At 37.6% G+C, this 19,539-nt stretch overlaps 1 protein-coding gene across 3 annotated transcripts in view; it reads left to right on the top strand.

The window, feature by feature from the left end:
- Nucleotides 1-19,229, top strand: part of PLEKHA8 (pleckstrin homology domain containing A8) — a 31,878-nt gene extending 12,649 nt beyond the window's left edge. For all 3 annotated transcript variants that reach the window (XM_039341967.1, XM_039341965.1, XM_039341966.1), the window contains 10 exons: nt 1,373-1,531; nt 7,410-7,450; nt 7,736-7,851; nt 8,931-9,063; nt 10,521-10,606; nt 12,690-12,748; nt 14,377-14,507; nt 15,748-15,818; nt 16,080-16,141; nt 18,874-19,229. In XM_039341967.1, coding sequence (XP_039197901.1) covers nt 1,373-1,531; nt 7,410-7,450; nt 7,736-7,851; nt 8,931-9,063; nt 10,521-10,606; nt 12,690-12,748; nt 14,377-14,507; nt 15,748-15,818; nt 16,080-16,141; nt 18,874-19,071 — 1,056 coding nt within the window. In that variant the 3' untranslated portion in view covers nt 19,072-19,229. The remainder of the gene's footprint in view (nt 1-1,372; nt 1,532-7,409; nt 7,451-7,735; nt 7,852-8,930; nt 9,064-10,520; nt 10,607-12,689; nt 12,749-14,376; nt 14,508-15,747; nt 15,819-16,079; nt 16,142-18,873) is intronic.
- Nucleotides 19,230-19,539: the final 310 nt, after the last annotated feature.

Below are 19,539 nucleotides of genomic sequence, written 5' to 3'. Positions count from 1 at the left end.
TACTGCTGGAGTCTAGCTTGTAGGATTTTAAGCATAACTTTACTAGCATGTCAAATGAGTGCAATGGTGCGATAGTTTGAGCATCCTTTGGCATTGCCTTTCTTTGGAATTGGAATGTAAACTGATCTTTTCCAATCCTGTGGCCACTGTTGAGTTTTCCAAATTTGCTGGCAAATTGAGTGTAGCACTTTTACTGCATTGTCTTTTAAAATTTTGAATAGCTCAGCTGAAATACTGTCACCTCCACTAGCTTTGTTGTTGCTCAGATTTTCTAAGAATCCATTTCACTTCACATTCTAGGATGTCTGGTTCGAGGTCAGTGACCATCTCATTGTGGTTATCTGGGACATTAAGCTCATTCTTGTATAGTTCTTCTGTGTAGTTTTGCCATCTCTTCTTAATCTCTTCTGCCTCTATTAGGTCCCTGCCATTTTGGTCCTTTATCATGTTTTGTTCCTTTATCATGCTTATTTGTGTATATTCCTCTAATTCAAGCAATATATTTGATAAGAGGGGGGTTGCCCTGCCCTATCACTCACTTTTAAATGGAAAGGCAAATAGGCAAGAGACATCCTGGCAATTCAGACTGGCAGCACTTTTCAAGATGCAGAAGCTTCTGAGTTTTCCTACCTGGATAATAAGGTCTTCGTAAAAAAAAAAAAAAAACCATTGTGTGTCCTGGCAGTCTGCTGTACAGTCTGAATCATTCTTCTTGCTTTTAATGAACCTTGAATGCCCAGTTCAGTATCAGAAATCAGCCTGGGCACTTTAGTATCAGGAAACCTGACAAATAAGAGAGTTGGGGTCCTTTTGGTAGAGCCATGAAAAATGTTTAAGGTCTTCATCTTTGTACACCCCCCACATATGTCAACAAAAAAACTTCTTTGCTGTCACATCCCAGTATGGAATATACTCCCTAAGAAGATCTGCTCGTCGTTAAGTTTTGGCTGGAAGAGAAAATACTTTTTTTCTCTAGGCATTTTTAAAATTAAAATCAATAATAGGTTTTATTATTGCTCTATTTTGAAATTTCATGTACTCCACATCAGCTACACTTATTTCAGTGGAATAGTTATTTCTAGACAGCATCTATATTCCAAATTTTTAGGAAAAGACTAAAAAAAAATCTACTCTAGCTTTTAAAAAATTGCAGCTTCCATTGCTGTACCTCTATTTAAGTACAAACTACCCTGGAATTTACCAATAAAAATAGTTAAGTAATTTGCTATATAAATAAATATTTAGTGCAGATATGTCATCTTAGTTGGAAAAAGTGAATTCTCATATTGAAGATTTGCATTTGGGATAATGTTGATGGTAGGTTGGGAAGCAAAAAAACTGGGTAATGCTTGAAAATTTCCAAATTTTGCAGCATGGAATTAATATGGGAGTACTATTGAACTCCAGCTGTGCCACATTCTTGAAGACTCTTGAAGAATGTATGCAGATTGCAAATGCTTCCTTTTCTTCTGAATTGCTGCAACATACTCCAGGAGAAACTTCATATTCAGTTATTCGCAAATTAAACAAGGTAAGTTAATACAATCTCAGATGCTACAAATTAGTTTATGAATTGGCAACTTGTGTTTGCATATGTTTCCCAATATGGTTTGCTCTTTTTGGCCACACTTGGAATACTGCAGCCAATTTTGTTCACCGTATCACAAAAAAGATATTGAGAGTTTAGAAAAAATTCAGAGAAGAGCAATTAAGATGATCAAAGGCCTGGAGACTAAAACATACAAAGAACGGTTGCAGGACTTGGTTTTGGCTAGTCTAAAGAAAATAAGAAACAGGGGTGACATGATAGCAATATTCCAGTATTTGAGGGGCTGCCACAAAGACAAGGCGTCACATTATTCTCCAAAGAGGGCAGGACAAGGAACAGTGGTTGGAAACTGAACAAAGAGAGAAGCAAACTAGAATTAAGGAGAAACTTCCTGACAGTGAGGACAATTAACCAATGGAACAGCTTGCCTTCAGAAATTGTGGGTGCTCCATCACTGGAGGTCTTTAAGAAGAGACTAGACAGTCACTTGTTTGAAATGATGTAGGTTCTCCTGCTTGAGCAGAGGGCTGGACTAGAAGTCCTCCAAGGTCCCTTCTAGCTCTATTCTATTACCATCTCACTGAAACCTCAGAAGGAGAAGTTCAGCAAGAGTCATGTTTTGTGACTCTTGAAAGCATCCACAAATTAATGACATTGCTCAGCATAATCTACTGAACAGTAAAGGCACCATCTTTTGGCAGTCTACAGTGAGAATCAAAGCAAAATGCTGGGCAAGTCGTCAGATAGACCTAAAACAAATAAAAGAGATTTATTTGTTTAACAAGTTAAACAACTCCTTCCAAATTTTAGCATTATCTACTAATATGTCATGAAACATTAACTTTCTGTCAAAAAAAATCATTGTTACGAACAAGCACTATAGGTCTCAGTTGCCAAAAGGGTGACTTTCTGTTATAACAACCATTCTTTAGATATTCACAGAATGAGCAATTCCAAATGCACATATGATTGAACAGGCTGCTTTTTGGCTTTTGGTGTGGATACTCTGGAAAAGAACAATACAAGCTTATGAACTGATTTTTTTTTTGTCAAGAAAGCCTTATTATGTCTACTTTTTTGTAGAAAAAAATAATTAAAGAACAAATTTTAAATATGAGGGAGAAATTTATTAACAGGCTAAGCATTTTTAACAGATGTTATAAATATGGTTTGTTCATAAAGTTTTTTAAGATCAGCATTTCAGTGTCACAATTAAAAAAAACAATAATCAAGCAGCTTTGTCAAATACTGCTTTGAGTGTGATCTGCAATATTTCAGAAGTTTTGAATTTTGCTCATTGTTGTTCATGGATTGTACACAGCTAGTCCTCATCTTACAACATCTCATTTAGTGACAGTTTGAAGTTACCATGGCACTAAAAAAGTGACTTATGACCATTTTTCACACTCAGACCATTGCAGCATCCCCATCATCATATGATTTATATTCAGATGTTTGACAACTGGTTCATATTTATGACGGTCGCAGTGTCCCGGGGTCACGTGATCCCCTTTTATGGCCTTCAGACAAGCAAAGTCAAAGGGGGAAACCAGATTCACATAACAACTGTGTTACTAATTTAACAGCTGTAGTGATTCACTTAACAAATGTGGCAAGGAAGGTGGTAAAATGGGGCAAACCTCGCTTAACAGATTTTTCACTTAGCAACATAAATTTTGGGCTCCATTGTGGTTGTAAGTCAAGGACTATCTGTAACTGGGCTGAAATGTGCAATACAGGATTTGTTTCCTTCTGCAATATATCGTGTGATTTTTGCTTTTGTTGTTGTTAATTGCGAAGTCGTGTCCGACCCATCGTGACCCCATGGACAATGTTCCTCCAGGTCTTCCTGTCCTCTACCATCTTCTGGAGTCCATTTAAGTTCACACCTACTGCATCAGTGACTCCATCCAGCCATCTCATTCTCTGTCGTCCCTTTCTTCTATTGCCCTCAATATTTCCCAGCATTAGGCCCTTCTCCAGTGAGTCCTTCCTTCTCATTAGGTGGCCAAAGTATTTGAGTTTCAACTTCAGGATCTGGCCTTCTAAAGAGCAGTCGGGGTTGATCTCTTCTAGGACTGACCGGTTTGAACGCCTTGCAGTCCAAGGGACTCGCAGGAGTCTTCTCCAGCACCATAGTTCAAAGGCCTCAATTCTTTGGCGCTCAGCCTTTCTTATGGTCCAACTTTCACAGCCATACATTGCAACTGGGAAAACCATGGCCTGGACTATACGCACTTTTGTTGGCAGGGTGATGTCTCTGCTTTTTAGTATGCTGTCTAGATTTGCCTAGCTTTCCTCCCCAGGAGCAAGCGTCTTTTAATTTCTTGGCTGCAGTCCCCATCTGAGGTGATCTTGGAGCCCAGAAAAATAAAATCTGTCACTACCTCCATTTCTTCCCCATCTATTTGCCAGGAATTGAGAGGGCCGGATGCCATGATTTTGGTTTTCTTAATGTTGAGTTTCAAGCCAACTTTTGCACTCTCCTTCTTCACCCGCATCAAGAGGCTCTTTAGTTCCTCTTCACTTTCTGCCATTAGAGTGGTATCATCTGCATATCTTAGGTTGTTGATATTTCTCCCGGCAATCTTAATTCCAACTTTTGATTCATCTAGCCCTGCCTTTCTCATGATGTGCTCTGCATATAAGTTAAATAGGCAGGGCGACAGTATACAGCCTTGCCGGACTCCTTTCCAATTTTGAACCAATCAGTGGTTCCGTGTCCGGTTCTCACTGTTGCTTCTTGACCCGCATATAGGTTTCTCAAGAGACAAATAAGATGGTCTGGTACTCCCATCTCTTTAAGAACTTGCCACAATTTGTTGTGATCCACACAATCAAAGCTTTAGCATAGTCAATGAAGCAAGGTAGATATTTTTCTGGAACTCCCTAGCTTTCTCCATGATCCAGCGTATGTTGGCAATTTGATCTCTAGTTCCTTTGCCTCTTCGAAATCCTGCCTGTACTTCTGGTAGTTCTCGATCCACGTACTGCTGGAGTCTAGCTTGTAGGATTTTAAGCATAACTTTACTAGCATGTGAAATGAGTGCAATGGTGCGATAGTTTGAACATTCTTTGGCATTGCCTTTCTTTGGAATTGGAATGTAAACTGACCTTTTCCAATCCTGTGGCCACTGTTGAGTTTTCCAAATTTGCTGGCAAATTGAGTGTAGCACTTTTACTGCATCGTCTTTTAAGATTTTGAATAGCTCAGCTGGAATACTGTCACCTCCACTAGCTTTGTTGTTGCTCAGATTTTCTAAGGCCCATTTCACTTCACATTCTAGGATGTCTGGTTCGAGGTCAGTGACCATCTCATTGTGGTTATCTGGGATGTTAAGCTCATTCTTGTATAGTTCTTCTGTGTAGTTTTGCCATCTCTTCTTAATCTCTTCTGCCTCTGTTAGGTCTCTGCCATTTTGGTCCTTTATCATGCCCATCTTTGCATGAAACGTTCCCTTCATATCTCCAATTTTCTTGAAGAGATCTCTGGTCCTCCCTATTCTGTTGTTTTCTTCTATTTCTTTGCACTGTTCATTTAAGAAGGCATTCTTATCTCTTCTAGCTATTCTCTGGAATTCTGCATTCAATTGGGTGTATCTTTCTCTTTCTCCTTTGCCTTTCGCTTCCCTTCTTTCCTCAGCTATTTGCAAAGCTTCCTCAGACACCATTTTGCTTTCTTGCATTTCTTTTTCTTTGGGATGGTTTTAGTTGCTACCTCTTGTACAATGTTGCGAACTTCCATCCATAGTTCTTCAGGCACTCTGTCTATCAGATCTAATTCCTTAAATCTATTTGTCACCTCTACTGTATATTCATTAGGAATATGATTTAGTTCATACCTGAGTGGCCTAGTGCTTTTCCCTACTTTTTTTAATTTAAGCCTAAATTTTGCAACGAGAAGCTCATGATCTGAGCCACAGTCAGCTCCTGATCTTGTTTTTACTGACTGTATAGAGCTTCTCCATCTTTGGCTGCAAAGCACATAGTCAATCTGATTTTTATGTTGACCGTCTGGTGATGTCCATGTGTAGAGCCGTCTCTTGGGTTGAAAAGAGTGTTTGTTATGACCATTGTATTCTCTTGACAAAATTCTATCATCCTGTGCCCTGCTTCATTTTGTACTCCAGTGCTAAACTTGCCTGTTATTCCGGTTATCTTTTGGCTTCCTACCTTAGCATTCCAATCCCCCATGATGATAAGGACATCATTTTTTGGTGTTAATTCTATAAGGTGCTGTAGGGCTTCATAGAACCGGTCAATTTCATCCTCTTCAGCACCAGTGGTTGGGGCATAGATTTGGATTATTGTTGTAATAATAATAATAATAATAATAATAATAATAATAATAATAATAATAATAGTAAAGTTGGAAGGGACCTTGGAGGTCATCTAGTCCAACCCCCTGCTCGGGCAGGAAACCCTACCCCATTTCAGACAAATGGCTGTCCAATCTCTTCTTAAAAACTTCCAGTGTTGGAGCATTTACTGCTTCTGGAGGCAAGCTGTTCCCCTGATTAATATTGAATGGTTTGCCTTGGATTCGAATTGAGATCATTTTGTCATTTTGGGGATTGTATCCCAGTATTGCTTTTCCTATTCTTTTATTGACTATGAAGGCTACTCCATTTCTTCTGAGGGATTCTTGCCCACAGTAGTATACCTGATGGTCATCTGAGTTAAATTCACCCATTCCTATCCATTTTAGTTCGCTGATTCCTAAGATGTCGATGTTCAGTCTTGTCATCTCTTTTTGACTACGTCTAGCTTGCCTTGATTCATGGATCTTACATTCCAGGTTCCTATGGAGAAAAAATCTTTACAGCATCGGACTTTCCTTTCACCACCAGATATATCGACAGCTGAGCGTCCTTTCGGCTTTGGCCCAGTCGCTTCATTCTTTCTGGCGCTACTAGTACTAGCCCTCTGCTCTTCCCCAGTAGCATATTGGACACCTTCCGACCTGAGGGGCTCATCTTCCAGCGTCATATCTTTTTTCCTTTTAGTACTGTCCATGGGGTTTTCATGGCAAAGATACTGGAGTGGTTTGCCATTTCCTTCTCCAGGGGATCACATTTTGTCAGAACTCTCTGCTATGACCTGTCCGTCTTGGGTGGCCCTGCACGGCATAGCTTATAGCTTCATTGAGTTACACAAGCCCCTTCGCCACGACAAGGCAGTAATTCATAAAGGGGTGATTTTTGCTAGTTTATGCCTTTTACATTAAGGTAGTCTGCCTGTACTAGGATACAATGACTTCCACCTGCCCAACTGACATGATGAAAGTTGGCTGGGAAAAGGTGATAGCAGACTTTAGAGTCAGTAGCCAGATTGGGATCTCAAATACATTGAACATTTTTTTCATAGATCTCTCAGCCTTTAAAGCAGTATGCAGATAAATTAATCATATTTATAAAATCAATGTCACATCATTGTCAGATTGTAAAAATATAAGCCAAACGTATTTGAAACTAGAAAATAAAATAATTGGATAAAAATGACATAAATAGACTTATCTGTGCCTCTCAACAAATATTTTGTGTTGTAAGCTCAACCTAGACTGTTAGATGTCGATATTCCAGAATTAATACTTTATATGAGATTCCTTTCTCTTTTCTTCTTTACTTGTCACAGCTGAAGATTGCTATTTATGCGTAGTGTGGCATTAACATGAATTTTAGGTTTGCTTAGCTTAGTTATTTCCTTTTTACTCATTAGGCTAAACTAATTGGAGTACTGTAGCATTCATATATAATGTTTTAATTTTTTCCATATTTTGATGAACTTAAGGTAAAGTACCGAATCCAGAACAATGTTGCCTATGCTTGAGCTCATAGACAATCTTTTTTTTTCTTTGCAGCTGAAACTTCCTGCCATACTTACCCGCGGTGTAACAGAAAGGTACAACTTATTTTTCCTTCATTTAGTTGAAACATTTCTCAATGTCTAATCTTTCTGTAATAACAGGGAGAAGCTATTGCAAAGAATGATACTTTAATGAGGTGATTTTACTAAAAATTCTCAAGGTGTCAAACAACAAGTTCCTTCCAACTTTCTTTTTTTAATGACCAGAAGTCTCTCTTACTTTTGAACTCTGTCCATATAAAAAAAATTTGAGGTGAGGACATTATGCATGCCAAGCATTAATCTGGCTTTCCTTTTTTTTCCCCCTTTCTTTCTTCCCAGGAAGATGGAACTAAAGAAATGTGAAAATGGGTCTATTTATAAAAATGCTACCCTTCCTGAAAAAACTTTTATTGAAAAATCATCTCCTGTACCCCTCAAGAGAAGCGAAACGAAAGGTAAGAAAAATATTGGGGTCTGCAAGATCTTCTCCAGGGAACAGCCCTTATTTGTTCTCTGGAGAATCTAGGGAGAAATTATTTCATATGCAGCCATAACAGAATTCTGAGTTGGTACAGAATACGCATGTATGAGCTCAACCTTGAAGAGGGCCAATTAGAACACAATATCATACACCACTTTGCAATGTGCTTTTCATTCTGTGGCTGTCCTTTGTGCCAGGTCATGAAAGACTGATAAAGCCACATCTGAAGGGGGAAAAAGAAGGGTGAAAGACAGAAGAATAAAGATATAGAAAGAGAGAGATGAGTGAATGGATATGTATTTGTGAAGAGATGTGACCTCCCTCTCTATAATACCCAAACATTTGAATAGAGAGATGTGAGGAGTTTGTCATTGTGCTATTATGACAGTGGTGGCGAACCTATGGCACGGGTGCCAGAGGAGGCACTCAGACCCCTCTCTGTGGGCACGCACGCCGTCGCCCCAGTCCTAGGCCTTCAGCTGGGTTTTATAAAACCTTTCCGCTTTAGGCCTCCGCCACCGTGTGCAAAAAAAAAAAAAAGTTCAATCAATTTCAACTTCTCACGGGAAAAAAAAATCTTGCAAAGTTGGAATTGATTGATTGAACTTTTTAGTCCCACCCAGTCTGCCGTTACCATCGCAGCCACGCCCACCCAGTGGGCCACGTCCACCCAATGGGCCACACCCACCCAGCACTCGATGATGCATAAGTGAGTTTTGGGTTGCAGATTGGGCACTCAGTCTCTAACAGGTTCGCCATCACTGTGTTATGATGTTAAGGGATAAGGTTCAAGATAGAGAGGCACTGGAGAATCGAATTAGAGTAATAAGGATATAGAGTCTTCTGAAATTTGATTTGTTATTTATTTTCCTATTGCTTGAAAAAATATTTATGGATTTGCTAACTAAATAAATAATAATGCATCTACAGCTTTGTTACCCAGATACATCAGATTTAAATCCATTCTGGTCTTTCTGATATTAACCAGAAGTCATATTCTCCACAACTAGCCTCCTCCACACTATTTAAAGATTTCGTTTCTTTAAATCTAAGGTAGCCCCAGTAAAGATGGAGCAAACAAGCTGCTGCCACAAAGGAACATTCAAGACAACAAACCTTTAGAGCCTTTAGAAGAATCTGTAAACGTTTCAGATTTTCCTACTTTCTTCAGTGCTATGAACTATAGGTAATGTGCCACCTGGATGGAGCCTGCCCCCAAAATCTTAAGTAATGGAATTCAGTCCAGAACAGCATAAATCTCCACAGAATTTGCCAGTTACATGCTTGCCTAATATGATTTATGATAGAAGAAAAACTAGTAAACTTTTATAAATATTATAAACTACAGGAGGTCCTTAAATCTTAATCGTCATTTATGATTGTTCAGAGTTACAATAGAAACAAAGCAGCCCATAAAGCATCCTCAATCATCACAAATGGTTACACCACCCCCCTCCAGCGGTCATGTGATTGCATATTGGGCAGGGCAGCTTTATGACCAATTGTGGCATTCTAAAGTCATAAGACCATAATTTGTATTTTTGTATTTTTGGGTTTTACTTGTTTTTGGCAGAAAATGCTGGTTCGTTTAATGTTCACACCATTTGCTTAATACTGGCTTGAAAAAGACCATAAAATTACTTCCGGTCGCATAGAAGCCTTGATCTGCAGCCATAACACAACTGTAACCAATCATGATTACATTTGTAAATCAAAGACTACCTGCAGAAGGTTTTGAAATAGGATTCTGGGTGTTGTTACAGATTGTGATACTAAAGATATCACATTGATGTTAAATTTAATCACAGCTGCAAGGTTGTTAGTAGCACAATGTTGGAAGAAGGAATCTCTGCCTACCTTGCAAGAGTGACTTTTTAAAGTTTCTTATCTGGCGGAAATGGCAAAGATTTCGGTTTTCCTGAAGGATCAATCTCAAGAGAAGTATGTTGTGGTATGGAGGAAATGGATAGATTTTATACAACACAAGATGGATATTAAAAAATATTATTTAGCTTTTTAATAATTTATATTGAAAAGCCAATTTTCTTGAAAAGCCAAACTTTTTTTCCCTTTTTTTTCTTTCTATTATTATTATTTTCTTCTTTCCTCTTTTGTATTTTTCTTTTTATATATATATATATATATATATATATATATATATATATATATATATATATATATTACCTTTAATTATTTTATAACTTGTTTAAGTAATGTATTTAGATTTGTTTATAGTTTTATAACTTATATTGAAAAGTTAATTTTTTTCATATTTTTTATGTATTTCTTTTTTTTTCTTCTTCTTTTCTGGTATTTATGTTTTTCTTTTTTTTACATATATATTGTTATTAATTATTTAGTAATTTGTTTAAGTAATGTATCTAGATTTATTTATATTTTATACTTTTCTTAAGATTTTTTGAAGAAATTCTAATTAAGCCTATATCCAGCTCTGGGATAGTCGGGGGAGGGAAGGGGAGGGTTGGGGAGGGATGGGGAAAACTGTTTTGTTTTTGTATTGTAAAACCTTATAAATTTTCAATAATAAAAAAAAGAAATAGGATTCAGGGTGGAATTATTTTTATTGCTATCGCTGGGTTCATCTGGCAATTCTTCATGTTCTGTTTGCATTCTTTTCCAAAGATTTAGTGATATCAAGCTTTTTGAAGATGGAGGAATACCAACAGAAGAATTTCTGAATTCCTGTTATGAAATAATTCCAGTCTTGGGTAAGCATGATTGCTGGTTTTCTCCATAACATTTATTTTATATGACTATCTCTGTTTGGCTGCTTTGGTTGTTCTATGCTGGGTCATAGAATAGAGTCTACAATTTGTAAATAGGTGGTCCTTAGTTATCCTCAGTATTTGCTTGTTGCCTTAGGCTTTTCTAGAATAATTCAGTAAAGTAAGTACATCTTTTTTATGAGAGATAGGAAGATAGAGAATGATTTGAGAAGTTGTTATGGGTCATTGGTGGCAATAACCCATAATTAACCAATAATAGCCCATAGTTGTTAAGGGTTATTGCTGGAAAGAAGACATCCTAAGAATAATGAATAAGTAAATCAACATTCCTATAGGCATTTTCAGCTGGAAATGACCTAGAAAGGCCAGAAATAAACAGAAGCCATTATAAATTACAGTCACATGACCTCAAAACACTGAGTCCAGTCAAGAAGGTGAGCTGGTTGTCAAGTACATGAAATGAGGTCATGCGGCTGTGGTGTCAGAGGATACAATCATTGAAACTACAGAATCAAGTCATGAAATTTTGGGGGGGATCCGTCCTAACTTTGAACAGTTTGTAAGTGATCAGTCATCAAGTAAGAACTATTTGCATAGGGACAAATCTTATAAAAATATTGTTCCATCGGGCTTGAGCTCCAAATGTGTGTAGTGGCTCTAAATGCGTGTAGTGGCCATGGAATTTCTAAAGCCATTTTGCTCTGGGAAGTCTGCAAAGCCTGAAAAGACTAAGTGTGATTATTATGAAGATGTTTCCCCTCAGCTGCCGGAGGGGAAGGCTAGTGAGATGCTTAGGATATTTATTACGAAAGACTTAAAAATATCTTGTAAAGACCATAAGCCAATTCACTAGGCTTTGCTGAACGTAAATGTGACTGATGGCTTTTAAACTGTCTTTTTTTAGGATTTGAGATAGATTTCTGTTTTTATAATTACAGATAGTCCTCACTTAATGGCAATTTTTTATTCAGTAACTATTCAAACTTATGACGGCACTGAGCGAATGGTACTTACAACCATTTTTCACACTTATAGTGGTTGCAGGGTCTCCACAGATACATGATCATGATCTGGACCTTTGGTGCCCAGTTTGCAATTATGACAACTTTCCATCCCACAGTCACCATTTGCGATCTTCTTTGCCAGTTTCTGACAAGCAAAGTCAGTGGGGAAGCCAGCAGAAAGTCACAAATGGTGATCACACATGACAACATACTTAACAGCAACCAGTACTAGAATACATCGCTAAGGATATGATCATGTGATGCTGCATTTTATGATTTAAATTCTTGTTCCAATTCTTGTCATTAAATGAGGGTTAGCTATACTTTTCTCAAAAATTATGCCTGAACCTGGGATCAATGCTTTGTATCCAACCTAGATGCTTTGCAAATAGTTTGCAGCTTTGGCATCATTTGGGGTGGAAGGAGTTTCTTTTTATTAATAATAATAATTTTGTCCTGTTCTTAAAAAGAATGAGAGCAGAGAATTAAGAACAATGATGTCATGTAGACTTTTGGAAAGAAGAAGTATGCCAGATTTATGTTATTAGAAAATTGAGATATATTCCATAGTGTCTCTCTGTTTGGGAGACAGTTCTTTTTTTCTTTTTATAATCCTGTAATCCCTTTTATCACGGTGGAGTTGGGGTGATTGAATGGAGGCAAGTGTTTACTAGCTGGATGCCCTTAATGATGCTTACACAGAGTTTGCAGTAGATATTTTCTCTATATGCCCTGATAGAGAAACATCTGTTGCTGCCTAGGACTGGACTCTCAACCTTCCGAGTGGGAGGCAATCATCTTCACCACTAGGCCACCAGGCCACTCATGGGGAGACAATATCTGACAACAAAAATAATTCTTCCTCCACTGTTCTCGTAGAGTAAGAGGGAGAAGAGAAATTCTGATACACAGGCAGAATCCCCCTTGTGCAATATCAGATGTAGGCCACGGATGGTATCCTTCCTGCTCTTTTGTGCTAAATCAGAATTTTGTAGGTGGCAGTTAAAGAGGGCATTGAGGGAACCAAACTTTTGAAAAAGACAATGTTTTCTTTTTTCTAGACAAACTTGGACCCACAGTCTTTGCCCCTGTTAAAATGGATTTTGAAGGAAATATAAAGGTAATAGATTCAGTTTAACATTCGGTGGCCATTAATATAACTATCTTAGCATTGTAGAACTGAAAGGAACCATTTAGATCAGGGGTAGTCAACCTTGGCTCTTTTATGACTCGTGGACTTCAATTTCCAGAATACCTGAGCCAGCTTAATGGCTCAGGTATTCTGGGAGTTGAAGTCCACGAGTCATAAAAGAGCCAAGGTTGACTACCCCTGATTTAGATGATCATGTACTCGAGCTGAAAATAAAATAAATCTGGCCAAGATATGTCAATATATCTAAGATCTTACCACCTCCCAGGTACTAAGTTCAGGGATCAAACTGCTCTTAGAATTAAGCAGGTTTTTTGTAATTTTCACTGGCATCTGCCTTGCTGTAACTTCAGCTTATTCTCCCATGTTTTAGTCCCCCCCCCTTTCCATTCAATCATGTCTGATTCTTGAAGACTGCCTGGACTGCAGCTTTCTTTCAGAGTTTTTCACAAGTGCTTTACCATTGCCTCCTTCCTAGGGCTCAGATAAAATGACTAGTCCTTCATGCCCAAGGCAGGATTGCAATTCTCGGTCTCCCAGTTTCTAATCTGATGCCTTAGCCATTATACCAAACTGAGTTTCATGTTTTAAATGCCTAGACATATAAAATAAGCGATACTTTATTTTATGTAGTTGATGATGTACCTTCATGTATTTCAAGAGAGCTACACTCAAGAGAACTACATTTAAGAGAGCCTTTCTGGGCTGCTGTCTTTGGCACTCTGTTGCAAAGCAGCTTTCTCACACTGTCACGTCAGGTCCGTAAAACTGCTTGTTTTAGCAGGCCAGTGGGAGAACCCAAATCAGGGCAGCGAATGGCCTGGTCCCGTCCCAGTTCTTTTCCATGCACCACTAACTTTTTGTGGCAACAAAAGACTTTTTTTTTTTTTTAAAGGAAGCCAGGTGCTATAGGATAGGGAAGGAGTGATGATACCAACACCTTAGTTTCTAAAAAGCAGTGGAAATCTTGATAAAAATGGAGTTCTTGACAGTGAAAAGCCACCTTGGCCTGCAGTTCCAGAGGAAATTGCTGCAGAAGTGTTTCATCTGAATGGAAAACCGGATACTTAACTCTGAAAGTTCTCAAAGTCCAAAAATGGAGACTTGCGAGGATAATTGTTACCTGGAGAAAGCTCTTCTATTACCTGTCCTCTATATTCTGTTATCTGTTTCTCCCTTTTTAGGACTTAATTTCTAATCTTCTCATTGTTATTTAGCTTTTTTAAAAGAGAGCTAGATGCAGAAATAGCCCAAGGCTTTTCAGAGAAGGAGAAACACCAGTCTTGGAAGAACCTCCAGCCAGAATGCATATTTAGAGTTTTAAAGACTAGTTTTGCAATTACTGGTCTAGAGGCATGCAGTATTTGGATTGGAACTTGGCAAAAATGCTTTCTATCTTACATGGCATAACAATAGTGGCTGTTTTCACACCGAATTCAATGCACCTTTGCCTGCTTTAAATCCAAATACTGTGACTCTCAGTCCCAACATTAAATTAAGTAAAAATGTTGGATACCAGCATGTTTATATTTTTAAGTGTTTTTTCTTTGTTTGCTAAAAAGTCTAAAATGTATTTTTGACATCTCTGCTCCTTTCAGAAAATAAATCAGAAATATATCACCAACAAAGAGGATTTCTGTAGTCTTCAAAAAATTGTCCTTCATGAGTTGAGCACCGAAGTGGCCCAAATTCGACACTCTGCTACACAGGCTCTCCTCTGGCTTAAAAGGTCAGTTTTCTGATCTGGTGTGTGTGTGTGTGTGTGTGTGTGTGTGTGACTGAGATGACTTTCATGGTGAACCAATAGTAGGGACTTGCCTTTGCTCTAAAATCTGTAAATAATGTTTACTTTTTAAGAAAACAGTTGCATTTGGGTCACATTACATCTCAGATCATATGCAAAACAAATAGGATCAAGATATCACTTGTGTTTATAAACACTAAAAATATGTGGTCTTGTGCATCATGATCAGTCTTTGGGTGTAAGTTATAGACTAGTCAGTTATTGGGAATGTTATAAAACAAGAATGTTAGGAAAACATTCTCCATATTATAGAGAAGAGATAGGAGCTATGAAAATCTTTTCTAATTAAAAGCAGACTACAAATTTTCAGATTCAGCTATAGACTTAAGCCTTGATGTTACCTCCTTAGATTTTATATCTATTTCTCACTGTTATATCCAAATATTCAAGAAGATGATTTGATTTGTAAAGTTTCAATGCCGCTTCACTTGTCAGCAGAATTGTGAAGAAATTTTACAGGACAATGTGTTAGTCTTATCTTATTAAATACACATAGGTGTCAAAGGTTATTGCTGGTATTTGATAACAACATGCATAAAACAATATATAGACATTGAATATGTATGTTGGACTTGTTAGCAACTTTTCGCCATCATAGTGGCCTTTATGCTTAACATTTTCAAAACCAGTGCTTACATTCTAGAAAGAGATTTGCTTTTTGCAAACATTCAAGATAGTTTTAGAAACATTATAAAAATAAGAAAAAATCCTCAGCCAATTTAATTTGATGAATTTAAAAAGCCAAAATAATAATTTTGTCATTGTTTTCTTATACCCTTGAAATACCTGGAAAAATGTCCTTGCCTTTACAAGAACTGATTTGTGCGAATGGAATGAAATGTTTGTTCTTTAGGATATTTTTTTTTCCAGGAAGGTGTGTTTTCATTTGTTTGAAATTGTATTTGATTTTAAAATATTTGTAATTTAAAAATCAGAACTTGCTTTTAGAAATAGTAGTAATTGATATGTACAGAATTCATAGATGTGGATCCACAGAGCTGAGAGGCATGTTGGGCATCTTCCTGTTGGTATACAAAAAGCTTTGAAACGGCATCTTAAAACTTAAGTCACAGAGACTGCAAATCACAGTCCTGTCTTTGTCTTCCTTTGCAAAAATGAATGGAATATTTTTAGAGAAGTAATACTCCTTGTTTGTTATAAACAGAGGCTTAAAATTTTTGAAGGAATTCTTGACAGAACTAAAGAATGGAGAGAAAAACATCCAGACAGCACTGAGTAAGTATGGAATATTTTGTGAATTTTTACAAATGTGAGAAAGAAAAGCAAATAAACCTGTCCAATCATTGCCTTTGTTTAGATTACATATACTTAGTAAAAAAAAAACAAAGCTTAAAGTGAAAAGGAAACCCAATTTTAGTGTTAGAAAAAATATTGTGGTTAGAAAGATTTTGCATGAATAAGAAACCTCTGTTTCTTTTTTGGTCTGCTTCTGATCTGAATTCAGCATCACACAACTGATTTCCTTTCTTTTTGCAGACAAAGCTTATGGCAAAACATTACGACAGTATCATGGCTGGGTTGTTCGAGGTGTTTTTGCGGTAAGTCCTCACTACTTTCCCAAAGAGTTACAGTAAGATGATCCACTGCTTTGAAATATTTGATCCTGCTGGACAAGCAGGAAATATTTCCTTCGACACATCAGTAGTTGCCCTTTTTTCTCCTGTATTGATTCTAGTCAAGAAAATATTGATTACCCCAAGTATAGGTCAACCTAATCGAGAGGTCTGATGTTGAATGCAAGGTTTCATGGGAAGAACATCTACAGCTGCATCTTGTCCCATCCTCAGTGCTGGAGGATCTATTCCAAATCTTTTGGTATCCATGAAATGTTCTTCGAGCCGAAACATGCAGTCTTTGGGACAGTGCTTCTCAACCTTACCAACTGTAAGATGTGTGGACTTCAATTCCCACATTTCTTAAAGCTGACAAAGTTGGTGAACACTGCTTTGGAGGTTAAAGCTTTGATCCAAATAATGATATGTCAGAATAAACTGAATGGATCCATTTAAAAAAAAAGATTTAAATTCATATGAATGCACCGTTATTTCATTTAAAATCTTTTCTTCTATTTAAAATCAGAGCTGAAGGGCTACTTTTTAAAAGAAACTGAATAGGCACATGGTCACCCCATCCAAATGCCCCTAAGTGGTCTCCGAGATTAGATCATGATTTAATTGTGACAAATATCTTGTGGTTGTGATTCAGTATCACATAAATGATTTAGATGTGAGGATAGAAGGTGAACTTATCAAATTTGCAGACGACAGCAAGCTGGCAGGATTAATCAATACTCCGGAAGATAGGCTCAAGGTACAGAAGGATCTCAACAGGGCTGCACGCAGGGCCTTATTTTACAAAATGTTGAGAAAATTAAGGTTCTACATTTAGGCAAGAAAAATTAAATGTTCAGGTGGCACCTGGCTCAATAGTGTAAGCTACAAGAGGGATTTGGGAGTCCTAGTGGACAATCACTTCAATATGAGCCAGCAGTGTGTTGCAGCTATCAAAAACAGAGGGATGGAATACAAGACCACCCTTGGAATACTGCATCCAGTTTTGGTCACATAATATAAAAAGTTTTGGTTGCATGATATAGAAAGAGTGCACAGAAGAGCAAAAAGATGATTAGGGGATTGGAGGCTAAAACATAGGAAGAATGGTTTCAGGAATTAGGTATATCTAATGAAGAGAAGGACTAGGAGTGATAGGATAGCAGTGTACCAATATCTAAAGGGCTGCCACAAAGAACAAGGGGTCAACCTATTCTCCAAACTACCTGAAGGCAGAATAAGAAACGATGGAAATTAATCAAGGGACCCAACCTAGAAGAAAGGAGAAATTTCCTGGCAGTTAGGACAACTTGACTCCAGAAGTTGTGAGTGCCCCAACATTGAAGGTTTTTAAGATGAGATAAGGCAACCATTTATCTGAAATGATAGAGGATCTCCTGCTTGAGCAGAGGGGGGAGGGGGTTGGACTGGAAGACCTACAAGGTCCCTTCCAACTCTGTTATTCTGTTAAATATGAACATAATTTTGTGATAGAAGTAATAGCAGGAGTAGTAGAAATAGGTTTTTACACATTAGTCAAAAGGTTATATCAAACTCATGAATGGTCATGCATATTACAACCGTGGACTTTAAAATTAAAATGTAAGCAGTCTGTCTTTTTTATTTTTTGCCTGTAAAATAAATTGCATCACATGTGGAAGGAGCAATAATACATCATCTTGCAATCTCCAGGTTGCTCAAGAACTTGCTAGGAATGAAGTTGTTCTTTGAAATAGTGATGCAAAACTGGAATCATTGTTCTAGCTCCCAAATGCTATGCTGTTTGCTGCTATGGCTGATATTTCCACTTCACCAGTGAGCCCAGAAATCCCTAGATGTCTGGAGGGTGCTCTGGGTTGGGCTGCCTTTCTTCTGTTCAGGGGTACTTCTGGATTATCAGACTGACAGCTCTCTTGCTGTTTTTTATGAATACAATTGTAATGGACCTTCTGGTCTGGGGAGAATGAAGATTCAGGGAAACTAGAAATACATTTGGCTTTGGCTTATGCATTTTAAGAAGCATCGCAAGAGAATCAATGAGTCCAAAGCATGCTTTAAAATGTTACCTTGTTAGGTAAACCACTGTGTTGCCATTGTAGAGACCTCTCTGTGTTGAAAAGCTGATGTCAGAAGAAAAACAGTATAAGACTCAAATAGACACTGCAAAATATTTGCATGTATTTAAGCTAAGATTTAACTACATCTCTCAGTTCTTGAACTTCTGGTGATGGAGCTGCAAGTAAATCATTGTATGACAGATTTTCCTAATTGGGTAACTTTGAGCTGTATATGATATAAGTCTGATTGTCCCAGCCAGCAAAAACTAAAACCTAGAACCTGAAAAGCAATGTTGGAAGAAAGAGATGGCCTCAATCTTTTCTCCTTACAAAATAATTGGATGGGTAATAGATTGCTATATACACACTCTTTCCTGTGTATTTAATAATTGCATCCATCTGTTACTTTAAACAGTATCATTTGGTAACAGGCTTTAGAAGGCATTCCAGATACTCAAGCTAATTGAAAGCATGTGGGTCTATGTGTGGCCCTGGGAGTGTTGACTTCTGTGTAGATCTGATACCGCTCTTAAATAATTTACCTTAGTTATATAGACCTAAAGTAATTTTTCTTTCTATTTATCATTATCATCCAGTGCAAATGATAAAGTATAAATTAGAAGAGACCATGCTTGACTTCCTTTTTCCCCCTTTTCCTTGCAGCTAGCTCTTAGAGCATCTCCCAACTATCAAGGCTTTGTGGCTGCATTGTCGCTTGCAGAATGTGAAAATCAAGAAGAAGCTTTTTATCATGGAATGCAGCGGGACCTTAATATTTATCTACCAGCCATGGAAAAGCAGCTCAAAATCTTGGATGCACTGTATGAAGAACATGGACTGGAGTCAGATGAAGTGGTTTGATCTCAGCACGAACGGTGCTTTGTATATTCAGGGATTCTGTCCATCAGTGTACTACATTGCTCTTTTCCTCAGAAAGCTGTATTTGTATTTGTTTTTTCATACGTGGGAAAGAATTCCATGCTTCTTCTTTTTTTTTTAATATACAGTTTTAAAAAAAATACTTGTTTTGTGTTTTAAATGCAAAATTGCTATATAATCTAGCTGGGTTCTGCCTATCTTTATGGCAAGGTCCTTAGAATAGGTCTGTTGCTTATTTCCTGAATAAGAGGCCAAATATGGCAGTGGCTCCAATTTAGTACCATTTGGTTGGACTAATTAGAGCAGCGGTTCTCAACCTGTGGGTCATGACTCCATTTGAGGTCGAACGACCATTTCACGGGGTCGCCAAACAAGGCTGTCCACCATTTCCCTCCCCCATTTTTCCCCCTTTTCTTTAGCTGTGCTACTCCCTCTTATTCTATTGGCTTT

This window comes from Crotalus tigris, unplaced genomic scaffold, assembly GCF_016545835.1.
Source record: "Crotalus tigris isolate CLP2741 ecotype Arizona unplaced genomic scaffold, ASM1654583v1 scf7180000017774.6281472, whole genome shotgun sequence".
In the NCBI taxonomy this organism is placed as follows: Eukaryota; Metazoa; Chordata; class Lepidosauria; order Squamata; family Viperidae; genus Crotalus; species Crotalus tigris.
Note: the sequence above shows the minus strand (reverse complement) of the source record. Positions and strands in the feature narration are given on the sequence as shown.